The 12,504-nt window shown below is 41.5% G+C and overlaps 1 protein-coding gene across 12 annotated transcripts in view; it reads left to right on the top strand.

Moving 5' to 3' along the window:
- Nucleotides 1-12,504, top strand: part of NUP98 (nucleoporin 98 and 96 precursor) — a 122,893-nt gene that overhangs the window by 93,114 nt on the left and 17,275 nt on the right. For 11 of the 12 annotated variants that reach the window (XM_008961891.5, XM_034932006.3, XM_055094013.2 and 8 more), the window contains 5 exons: nt 1,945-2,374; nt 3,952-4,181; nt 5,442-5,708; nt 9,207-9,364; nt 11,442-11,585. In XM_008961891.5, the coding sequence (XP_008960139.4) occupies nt 1,945-2,374; nt 3,952-4,181; nt 5,442-5,708; nt 9,207-9,364; nt 11,442-11,585 (1,229 nt within the window). Of the gene's footprint in view, nt 1-2; nt 96-1,944; nt 2,375-3,951; nt 4,182-5,441; nt 5,709-9,206; nt 9,365-11,441; nt 11,586-12,504 lie in introns of all 12 variants that reach the window. The other variant, XM_055094009.2, reaches the window with a different exon arrangement.

The following is a 12,504-nucleotide window of genomic DNA, read 5'->3' as shown; positions in this document are numbered from 1 at the left end:
AGAGATGGATCTTGCTATCTTGCCCCAGGCTGGTCTTGAACTTCTGGCCTCAACTGATCATCCTGCCTCAGCTTCCCAAAGTGCTGAGATTACAGGTATGCGTCATTGCACCTGGCAGGAGTGGCCGGTTTTTAAGAACTAGAATTACCTCTGTTTGTGCAGATGCAGAAGTGTATGGAGAAAAAAAGCATTTGTGCTTTGTTTAGGTTCATGTTTTTGTTTGCTTATGAATGTGGATTAGATAGTAAGCTCTGACTTCCCAATTTTTATAACATTACTTAGTTCAGCAAGTTGTTCTGCACTATACTCGTTTTGTGCAGTCCTTACAGCACTGTCTTATTGTCTTCTAGGGACAAGTATTGCTTCTCGTAATGCACAGAGCACATCAGATTTCTACTTTTCATTAAACCTTTTTAAATTCCCAGGGAAGTGATTACATATTTGATTTTAAAGTTTTCTCTTTTCTAGTGGGCTTGTAACTATGTGGGATTGGAAATAAAGTTTTAATATCAGCAAAGAACTTAAGCAGATGTAGTTTCAACATATTTTGAAAGCCAGAGGAACTGGCAGAGAGACATTTGTTTATATTGCTTTAAAAACTAAATATTTTTCAATTCTTTTGAGTTCCCTTATTATCAACTTTGCTTTTTAAAAATATTTTTAACTTCCCTTTGGTATAGAGGAAAGAAAGAAAATATATTAACCAATAAAGTATCAGTTAAACATTCTTAATAACCTTTTCCATAATGGATACTACATGAAAATCTGGTACTTCAATAATATTTAACTCCATGCTTTAGACAAAAGCCATGTAAAATTGGGAAACAGGCACTGGTAATAAGCACTGTCCTTCAGCCGGGCATAGTGGCTCATGCCTATAATCATAGCACTTTAGGAGACTGAGGAGGGAGGATGGCTTGAGGCTAGGATTTGGAGAGCAGCCTGGGCAACATAGCAAGACTCCATCCCTATAATAGCTAGCTAGCTAGATAAAAATTTAAATGTTAAAAAAATTTTTTTTAAAGAACTGTCCTTCAGAAGGTCACATGTACAATTGTAAGATACCTAGTGTGTTTTTATTTCATTAACTGTAGCATTGTTTAGAGTAGAATAGGAATTTGAGTTTTGATCTTACTTTTATATGTGCTAAGAAATCGTTACCTTTAGGATTCTGATAAGGGCATGAGGAGTGGTGCCAGACTTAACCTTGGCTTGTCTCCTGGTCCTGTCACTTTGCAGATTTGGACAAGTCACTTATCTGAGCTCAGTTTTCTCATATATACAATAGGAATGATAATAATGCTAATCATTTAAAAGTTTTTGAGGCCAAGTGCAGTGGCTCATGCCTGTGATTCCAGCACTCTAGGAGGCTGAGGCAGGTGGATCACGAGGTCAGGAGTTCAAGACCAGCCTGGCCAACATGGTGAAACTCTGTCTCTACTAAAAATACAGAAAAATTAGCCAGGCATGGTGGCAGGCACCTGTAATCCCAGCTACTCGGGAGGCTGAGGCAGAGAATTGCTTGAACCCAGGAGGCAGAGGTTGCAGTGAGCCAAGATCATGCCACTGCACTCTAGCCTGGGCTACAGGGCGAGACTCTGTCTCCAAAAAAAAAAAAAAGTTTTTGAAGAGTGAAATGAAATAACATATACAAATGACTTATACAGAGTCTGCTGCATATTTTTAAATAATATTAATAGTGTTGTTGCTTTTATTATTGTTGTAGATATCATCATCATCATTAGAATCTTGTCCTGATTTCCTAGTTCAAAGAGTAATTTCTGCAAAATCTGACTTAGCCTGCTTCTGGTCATCCACATCTGATATAAGTAGTTTGATTAAACATTGAATGATTTCAGCCTTACTGATTTTTGTTATTGTTCAAGAAACAATAGCTTGTGTTTTGTAATAGTCTTTCTCCCCTTCATTCCCTCTTCATTTCAGTTGGTGGGTTACTACAATCAAAATTTACAAGTGGAGCTTTTCTTTCACCAAGTGCCTCTGTGCAAGAATGTCGTACTCCCAGAACAGCATCTTTAATGAATATCCCATCCACATCCTCTTGGTCTGTCCCTCCACCCCTGACTTCTGTGTTCACAATGCCCAGCCCAGCCCCTGAGGTTCCGTTGAAAACAGTGGGTACACGTAGGCAACTAGGCCTAGTCCCTCGTGAAAAGTCTGTCACCTATGGCAAGGGAAAACTCTTGATGGACATGGCCCTATTCATGGGACGCTCATTTCGTGTTGGTTGGGGCCCCAACTGGACTCTTGCTAATAGTGGAGAACAGCTGAATGGCTCTCATGAACTAGAAAATCATCAGATTGCCGATTCCATGGAGTTTGGATTCCTGCCCAATCCAGTAGCTGTTAAACCGTGAGTCACATTTCTTGATGCTTTTTGAGAAAGGCAACATGATAGGTGAAAAAAACTAATCAGGAGGATAGGGCCCTGCTTTGTCATCTTTCTAGAGAGAGAGAGAGAGTGTGTGTGTGTGTGTGTGTCTCAGTTTTGCTCTGTTTCCCAGGTGTGTGTGTGTGTGTTTTTGAGTCTCAGTTTTGCTCTGTTTCCCAGGCTGGGGTGCGGTGGCACGATCTCAGCTTGCTGCAACCTCTGCCTCTCAGTCTGAGGCTCTTCTCCTGCCTCAGCCTCCTGATAAGCTGGGATTACATGCACACGCCACCACACCCAGCTAATGTTTCCTGAGCTCAAGTGATTGTCCTACCTTGGCCTCCCAAAGTGCTGGGATTACAGTCATGAGCCACCTTGCCCAGCCTATCCTTCATTTTTAAAGTTGACTTTGAAAAAATAAAAAACAACCTGTAATCCCAGCACTTTGGGAGGCCAAGATGCGCGGATCACGAGGTCAGGAGATTGAGATCATCCTGGCTAACACGGTGAAACTCCGTCTCTACTAAAAATACAAAAAAAATTAGCTGGCGTTGTGGCAGGCGCCTGTAGACCCAGCTAGTCAGGAGGCTGAGGCAGGAGAATGGTGTGAACCCGGGAGGCGGAGCTTGCAGTGAGCTGAGATCGCGCCATTGCACTCTAGCCTGGGCAACTGAATGAGACTCAGTCTCAAAAAAAAAAAGAGAAAAGAAAAAGAAAAAAACAACAATGTCTCTTGAACCTCACAATTAAGAATACTGATCCTAAACTTAGTTATTCTAGGTTAAGCATTATCTTGTGAATTTTGAAGGTTATTAATATCAATCTTAAAAATTAGATCAAGGGGCCGGGTACGGTGGCTCACGCCTGTCATCCCAGCACTTTGGGAGGCCAAGGCGGGAGGATCACTTGAGGTCAGGAGTTCGAGACCAGCCTGGCCAACATGGTAAAACCCTGTCTCTACTAAAATTACAAAAATTAGCCCAGCGTGGTGGTGCATGTTTGTAATCCCAGCTACTTAGGAGACTGAGGCAGGAGAATCGCCCTTGAACCCAGGAGGCAGAGGTTGCAGTAAGCCAAGATCACGCTACTGCATTCCAACCTCAGCGACAGTGTGAAACTCCATCTCAAAAAAAAAAAAAAAAAAAAATTGGAACAAGGCTAGCTTAGCTATATGCTCATTGTAATTTAGAATCAGTTCTTTAGTATCTAGAAGCTTAGCCTCATGACTTTTGATACCCAAGTATAATTTGAGAAACAGGTATCCCACAATAGCTTTTGGCCCTTGAGTTTTAGCCAGTTCTAAATCTGTTAGGATTCTCATGCTTGTTATAACCTGGCCTAAGAAGCCTTTGTGTTCTGAATGCACTGATCAGATGATTTTTTTTCCCCAGTATATGCAGATAAGTTCAGTATAGTTTAAGAAACAAAATTTCTTTAAAACTACAGTGAAATGTTTGCATTCCGTTTGTAATCATAAAAAGAAACAGTGGTTTGGTTGAAGTAAAAATCCTAGCTTCTGTCTTAGGTTCATTTTCTATTCTATTCCTCATTTGCTCTTGTAGCCTAACCGAGTCCCCATTCAAAGTTCACTTAGAAAAACTCAGTTTGAGACAAAGAAAGCCAGATGAAGACATGAAATTATATCAGACACCTCTGGAGCTCAAATTAAAACACAGCACTGTCCATGTGGATGAACTGTGTCCTCTCATTGTCCCCAATCTGGGAGTTGCTGTCATTCATGACTATGCAGATTGGGTTAAAGAAGCATCAGGAGACTTACCAGAAGCACAAAGTGAGTACACACTATGTTTCTAATGTTTGATGTCCCAATAATAGTGGTGGTAGCGTGTGTTCACGGGAGGATGAATTTCCTGACACCAGTCTAGTAGGTAAATGCCTGTGCTTGTCATTTTCTGAGGTTGAGTTTAACTAAGCAGATTCCCAAGCAAGAAGAAATTGTCACTATGTTCTTGTCACTTTGTTCTTTTACCCATTAATGTACAAATTCTTCCACAAAGAACTGTAGCAAGTCAAATCCTTGGATTTATAAAATTGAATTTCTTACCTAATCCAGAGAACATAGGGAGAGAAATACATTCCTTCTTGCTTTACTTTTTTTTTTTTTTTTTTTTGAGACGGAGTCTCACTCTGTCACTGTAGCCGGGACTACAGGCGCGCGCCACCACACCCAGCTAATTTTTGTATTCTTAGTAGAGACAGGGTTTCACCATATTGGCCAGGATTGTCTCGATCTCTTGACCTCGTGATCTGCCTGCCTCGACCTTCCAAAGTGCTGGGATTACAGGCGTGAGCCACCGCGCCCGGCCCCTTCTTGCTTTTCTAAATCCTATCCATTCTTCCATATCCAGCTCAAGTACTGTTGGTCTTCTCAACAGCTTTGTTGTAATTCCTCTTCCTGGCTTCTCTCAAGATTACCTTTCTCATCTATCATGACCATGTTTTTCTGAATCAATACTTTGATAAAGGGGTTATCTAATTTATTAATATTTCAAACAGTAGAAAAATCATTTTGTTTAGCAAATCACGTTTATTGAAAAATGGGCTGTTTTAGAATGTCCTATGCCACACGTTTTGAGATTTGTTTATGTTCCTTCAGTTCTTTGTATTTACTTAATCGTCTCATTGTCTTTTCAAATGTGTAAGTTATTTTACCAGTGCATACTTGTAAGTGGCTTAAATGATAAACAGTACTTTTGTAGATTGATTTTTGTAGACAGAATTTGATCAAAGTAGATATCATCTGAGATGACACTAGCCATAATTAGGCTTGGGGAACCTGTTTAACGGTTACATTTGTTATGTAAGTACCACAGAAACATGATATGAGCAAGCATTTATTTATACTATGTACTTCTGGAAATTGTAAGACGAAGTTAAGTGAGGTAGAGACAGATTCAGGGTAATCAGCTTGAGTGGTTGTTTGAGATGTCTATTAATTTATGTATTTTTAACATCACAGTTAGAAGGATGCCCTCTGTGAAGTTGTTGTAAGACTTTGTCTCGTAACATTGTTTTTCTCTTCCTGCCTTAGTTGTGAAGCACTGGAGCCTGACATGGACACTATGTGAAGCCCTATGGGGCCACCTGAAGGAGCTTGACAGCCAGCTAAATGAACCCCGTGAATACATTCAAATTCTGGAGCGAAGAAGAGCTTTCTCCCGCTGGCTATCCTGTACTGCCACACCTCAGATTGAAGAGGAAGTCTCCTTAACCCAAAAAAACAGCCCTGTGGAGGCTGTATTCAGCTACCTCACAGGCAAAAGGATCAGTGAGGCCTGCTCTCTGGCCCAGCAGTCAGGTGGGGAAGGCATATGGTCCTTCTCTGCGCCTCTGTCGCCTTCCTACTCACTGCCTCCTACCGCTCCCCGCTAATTGTGCATTTCCCTTTGGCTTCTAGCCTATGAGTATTAATTGTGGACTTCCCAGAAAGATTGCTGGTTCCCGTGGAATATGTAATATAACATAAAATTTAACTTTTAATCAAGTAAACAATGTTTAAGGTCCTAAACAGAGAATTAGAAGACATAGTGCAGCTGGGCTCAGTGGCTCATGCCTGTAATTCCAGCACTGTGGGAGGCCAAGGGGGGTAGATCACACCCACCTATTCCTATAGAATGGGAACCATGACTTTTTTTTTTTTTTTTTTTTTTTTTTTTTTTGAGACAGTTTCACTCTTGTTGCCTAGGCTGGAGTACAATGGTGCGATCTCGGCTCACTGCAACCTCCTCCTCCTGGGTTCAAGCGATTCTCTTGCCTCAGTCTCCCAAGTAGCTGAGATTACAGGTGCCCGCTACCACACCTGGCTAATTTTTGTATTTTAGTAGAGACAGGGTTTCACCATGTTGGTGAGGCTGGTCTCGAACTCCTGACCTCAGGTGATCCACCCACCTTGGCCTCCCAAAGTGCTGGAATTACAGGTGTGAGCCACTGCACCCAGCCAAACTATGTCTTCTAATTCTTTTTTTAGGACCTTAAACATTGTTTACTTGATTAAAATTTAAATTTTATATTACATTTGTAATAAAACTAGAAAGCATAGATAAGCTATCAATCAAAATCACCCAAATCCTGTGACTGCTACTCACTGCAAACATTTTAATGTGCAATTTGTACTTAATTCTTTACTTTGTAATACATACAAATATGTCCAGACACTGTGACATATGCTTGTGAACTTTTCAAAGGTGATATCCTGCTGTGTATTATATTCTGTTCTTTTCATGTGGCACATTACAAATGCCCTGTAATACAGATAATTATCAAATACTTCTTAGCATTCTTTTATGTATAAATGTAACATATTAGTAAATTTCTTCCTTCACATTGAGACTTTTTTTTAAACTATAAACAGTACTCTGAATTGCTATAAAATATGTTCTATATCAATTCATTCAAATAAATATATAGAAGTTGAATTTCTGGGTTGAGGTACTCACTGGCTTTTTAAAAGGAATTTATATGCATATATTTACTTTTTTAAGTTCCCTTTCACTAATGAGGCAATTCAGCAAGTACTTAATGACTGCCTAGATATAAATCTTTTTTTTTTTTTTTTTTTTTTTAAGACAGAGTCTGTCTGTGTGTTTACCAGACTGCTGGAGTGCAGTGGAACGATCTCAGCTCACTGCAACCTTTACTTCCTGGGTTCAAGCGATTCTCCTGCCTCAGCCTCCTGAGTAGCTGGGATTACAGGTGCCTGCCACCATGCCCAGCTAGTTGTCTTTTTTTTTTTTTTTTTTTTTTGTATTTTTAGTAGAGACAGGGTTTCGCCATGTTGGCCAGGGTGGTCTCAAACTCGTGACTTCCAGTGATCCACCCACTTTGGCCTCCCAAGTGCTGGGATTACAGGCATGAGCCACCGTGCCTGGCCATAAAGTCTTGATAAGAATACAGGATGGCATAGTTCAGCTTAATCTAATATGATCAGATCCTTATTCAAACCTTGATTGTTGGAACCTAATTTATCCAAAGCCAATTAATTGGAGCCATCGACTGGATTTATTTTGAAGAGTTTTGCCACTTTTGGGATTATAAGGAACAAATCACAGGAAAAGCCAGAATCAGTAAGCTATATAAAGGGCTTGTTGCATTCCATTGTCACTACACATTTAGCCTGGTAGCTTCTTGTTTTCTTTTATTTTTATTTTTTAAATAGAGATGGGGTCTGTATGTTGACCAGGCTGGTCTCAAACTCCTGGCGTCAAGCAGCCCTCCTGCCTCAGCCTCCCAAAGTGCTGGGATTAGAGGCGTGAGCCACCACATCCAGCCTCAGTCTGGTACTATTTATGGTCTGTGTGCATTTGTACAGTGAGAATTTATCTTTGGGATTGATCTTGTATGAACTTACGAATCATTAAAAAAAGGTTATGCTCACCAGGACACCAACATGTAGTAGGAGAGGATCTTAAGGTATGCCAGAGTCAGATTCTTAGGGCTGTTGATTCATAAACTCCACTTTCTTCCTGTTTATTTTGACTGTAAGGCTAAACCTCTGGTAAAGGTACTGCCTTTTAGGTTACTAAAAGCTTTTGCTTTACTACTCCCCCCCTTTTTTTTTGTTTTTTGTTTTTTGTTTTGTTTTTGTTTTTGTTTTCGAGACAGAGTCTCGCTCTGTACCCCAGGATGGAGTGCAGTGGCATAATCTCGGCTCACTACAACGTTTGCCTCCTGGGTTCAAGCGATTCTCCTGCCTCAGCCTCCTGAGTAGCTGGGATTACAGGTAACGTGCCACCACACTCGGCTAACTTTTGTATATTTAGTAGAGATGCCATTTCTTCATGTTGGCCAGGCTGGTCTCGAACTCCTGACCTCAGGTGATCCGCCTGCCTCAGCCTTCCAAAGTGCTAGGATTACAGGCGTGAACCACTGCCTCCGGCCTTTTTTTTTCCCTCCCCCCGCACCAAGACAGAGTCTTGGTCTGTCACCCAGGCTGGAGTGCAGTAGTGCAATCTCTGTTTACTGCAACTTCTGCCTTCTGGGTTCAAGTGGTTCTCGTGTCTCAGCCTCTTGAGTAGCTGGGACTCCAGTCACGTGCCACCACGCCAGGCTAATTTTTGTATTTTTAGTAGAGACAAAGTTTCATCATGTTGGCGAGGTTGGTCTCGAACTCCTGACCCCAAGTGATTTGCCCGCCTTGGCTTCCCAGAGCACTGGGGTTACAGGTGTGAGCCACCGTGCCCAGTGTTTTCCTCCATTTTTCCTTTTTATGTTTAAGATAGAGTCTCGCTCTTGTTGCCCAGGCTGGAGTGCAATGGTGCGATCTTGGCTCACTGCAGCCTCCAACTCATGGGTTCAGGTGATTTTCCTGCCTTAGCCTTCCAAGTAGCTGGAATTACAGGTGTGCACCAGCACGCCCAGTGATTTTTGTATTTTTAGTAGGGACGGGGTTTCACCATGTTGGTCAGGCTGGTCTCGAACTCCTGACTTCAAGTAATCCACCTGCCTTGGCCTGCCACAGTGCTGGGATTACAGGCATTAGCCACCATGCCGGGCTGTTTTCCTCCATTTTGTAGCTGAGGTGTCTTGCCTAGTATCACAGAAGTAGTGGTAGATCTGTTGTTGATGTCTATATGCTATTCAGTCTATAGGTAATATAGGTTAAACTACTTTGCAAATTTTCTATCCAAGCAGAAAATGGTAAGTTTTTGATCAATATTTTGGCACTACTGCAGAAAGCAGTTAACGATGTTAAATCCTCCCTTCTGAAGGCTGGAAGAAATGAAGATAATGCCCCCAAGTGTTTGATGAAGTCCATAAACCCTTAGTAATAACCAAAAAACTTCCATTTCTCTTATAGGTGATCATCGTCTTGCTCTTCTTTTATCTCAGTTTGTGGGTAGCCAGTCAGTCCGGGAGCTGCTCACCATGCAGTTGGTGGACTGGCATCAGCTCCAAGCAGACTCCTTCATCCAGGATGAGAGACTGCGCATCTTTGCTCTGTTGGCTGGAAAACCGGTATCTTCTACTTTTACCATAATATCTCACATTGGTTTTTTCATAAATTGAAGCTGGTTTGAGGTTGAGGCAAGGAGTGATCTTTGTAAATTGTGCACAGTTACACAAAATGTTTTACACATTGGACAATTTTCAAATTATAAAGGCAGGCATGCACACTTTTAAAAATCTAGTTGTATAGAAATTAAAATGTTAAAATGTATCATATCCCATATCATATAGTGGTAAACAATATAAATAATTTTATCTTCACAGAAATATTCTAGTTTAGTTAATTAATTTTTTTGAGACAGGGTCTGGCTCTGTTGCCTAGGCAGGAGTACAGTGGGGTGATCTTGGCTCACTGCATCCTCCATCTCCTAAGTTCAAGTGATCCTCTCACCTGAGCCTCCCAAGTAGCTGGGACTACAGGCACACGCTACCATACACAGCTAGTTTTTAAGTCTACATCCACATATATGTTGTTCCTATTTGCATGTTTGTATATACAAATGAAATAAATTAGACATAGGAGTTCTGTGATTTTTTTAATTTATATTTTGTTCATTTAAAAAAGAATTTATAGCAATAGGGTCTCAGTATGTTGCCTAGGCTTGTCTTGAACTCCTGGCCTAAAGGGATCCTGTCACCTATAGGTCTCCCAAAGTGTTGAGATTACAGGCATGAGCCACTGCATCAGCCCTGCAGCATTTTTTTTTTTTTCTTGAGACAGAGTCTCGCTCTGTTGCCCAGGTTGGAGTGCAGTGGCACGATCTGGGCTTAGTGCAAGCTCCGCCTCCCAAGTTCACGTCATTCTTCTGCCTCAGCCTCCTGAGTAGCTGAGACTACAGGCACCTGCCACCACGCTGGGCTAATTTTTTGTATTTTAAGTAGAGACAGGGTTTCACCATGTTAGCCAGGATGGTCTCGGTCTCCTGACCTCATGATCCGCCCGCCTCAGCCTCCTGAAGTGCTGGGATTACAAGCGTGAGCCACCACGCCCGGCCCCCTGCAGCTTTTTTTTTTTTAACCTACTGTATGTGAATATTTTTTCATGTCATGAAGCGTTTTTTTTGTTGTTGTTGTTGTTTTTTGAGATGGAGTTTCGCTCTTATTGTCCAGGCTGGAGTGAGTGGCACAATCTTGGCTCACTGCAACCTCTGTGTCCCAGGATCAGGCGATTCTCCTGCCTCAGCCTCCCAAGTAGCTGGGATTACAGGTGCCTGCCACCACGCCTGGCTAATTTTTGTATTTTTAGTAGAGACGGGTTTCCCCATGTTGGCCAGGCCAGTCCCAAACTCCCGACCTCAGGTGATCCACCCACCTCGGCCTCCCAAAGTGCTGGTATTACAGGCATGATCCACTGCACCCGGCCTTTTTTTTTTTTTTTTTTTTTTGTATTTTTAATAGAAACGGGGTTTCACCATGTTGGCCAGGCTGGTCTGGAACTCCTGACCTCAGGTAATCCGACCACCTCGGCCTGCCAAAGTGCTGGGATTACAGGTGTGAGCCACAGTGCCTGGCTGGCATTATTCGTTTTTATAGCCACTTATGTTCCATTTTATGGCTGTTGGGTTATAATTATTTTAAGCCATTTCTCTTATCACTGCCTACCTCTTATATTATTATCTTAAAGTATTTTCAGAAATAAAAATGTAGCTGGTCAGAACTTATGCTCATTTTAAAGCTTTATACATTGACAACCATAGACAGTGAGAAGATCTTTCTGCTCTCAATGGCTCTCAACTCATTTGAGTACTGATTGATTGATTAAATCCTGGGACCAGGCACAGTGTCTGATTCCTGTAATCACAATGCTTTGGGAGGCTGAGGAGGGAGGATTGCTTGACACCAGGAATTCAAGACCAGCCTGGGCCACACAGTGCAACTCTGTATCAATCGATCAATCAGTTGGTCAATAAAAATAAGTAAATAATATTCCCTCTCACTAGCTGTGAGATTTTATTATATTTGTATATTTTATATCTGAATCATTTAAAATGTTCCTTGAATAAGTGAATATTCACTTCAGTGTTATTGCACACACAGGTAATAACAAGGTAGAATATAGCCATGGTGATGATTTTGTTTCGCACAGGTGTGGCAGCTCTCAGAAAAGAAGCAAATAAACGTGTGCTCCCAGTTGGATTGGAAACGCTCCCTGGCTATCCATCTTTGGTATTTGCTTCCACCAACAGCCTCCATTTCTAGGGCGCTCAGCATGTATGAAGAAGCATTTCAGGTATATGTGGCCAATAGAGCCAAGCAAAAATCTTGCTGGGTGTTAAAGTATTGTCAAATTGAAGTGGAGCCAGGAAATCTGATGGGAAACTATCCTTTACTCCTTCCTCTGGACAAGGCTACTTCCCCAAGTGTCTGTTTTTATTTTATTTAATATCATGAGATTCCACAGTTGACTTTCTCACTGCTGTTTTCCTGCCTCTAAATCAGAGGGTTCTTCTTCATTTCTAATGCTGTCTTACTTCTTTGGGAATTCCCTGTTATACAGCCTGACCTCAGATTTGGTTTATCTTCAAACTTAGTTCTGAAATTTGCCTCTAAATATAATATTTTATATTCCTTGTCAGTTTTGAGGTTAATGTATTGTTACTTTTATGCCATCAGTTCTTGAATTATCTTACTGTTCATATTTTATACTTGTCTTTCATATTGTTCTCTCAGAATTATTTGTCAGGAGTAAGAGAACACTTGAAACTTGAGTATATTAAGAATTGTGGCAAGATAAGTATGGGGGGTTAGTGATAGCTACCTGAAATCTTTACCAGTCCATTGAAGACAGATGAAATACATCATTGACCAAAAAATGTTTAAAATCCCTGATAGATCCTTTGGGTTGTCTGTTTACTTTTTTTTTTTTTGAGATGGAGTCTCGCTGTATAGCCCAGGCTGGAGTGCAGTAGCGCGATCTCGGCTCACTGCAACCTCTGTCTCCCGGGTAGCTGGGACTACAGGCATGTGACACTACGCCTGGCTAATTTTTTGTATTTTTAGTAGAGACGTGGTTTCACCATGTTAGCCAGGATGGTCTCGATCTCCTGACCTCATGATCTGCCTGCCTCGGCCTCCCTAAGTGCTAGGATTACAGGCATGAGCCACCGTGCCCAGGTTTTTTTTTTTTTTTTTCAATCGAGATCAGGTCT

This window comes from Pan paniscus, chromosome 9 (assembly GCF_029289425.2).
Source record: "Pan paniscus chromosome 9, NHGRI_mPanPan1-v2.0_pri, whole genome shotgun sequence".
Taxonomy (NCBI): domain Eukaryota; kingdom Metazoa; phylum Chordata; class Mammalia; order Primates; family Hominidae; genus Pan; species Pan paniscus.
Note: the sequence above shows the minus strand (reverse complement) of the source record. Positions and strands in the feature narration are given on the sequence as shown.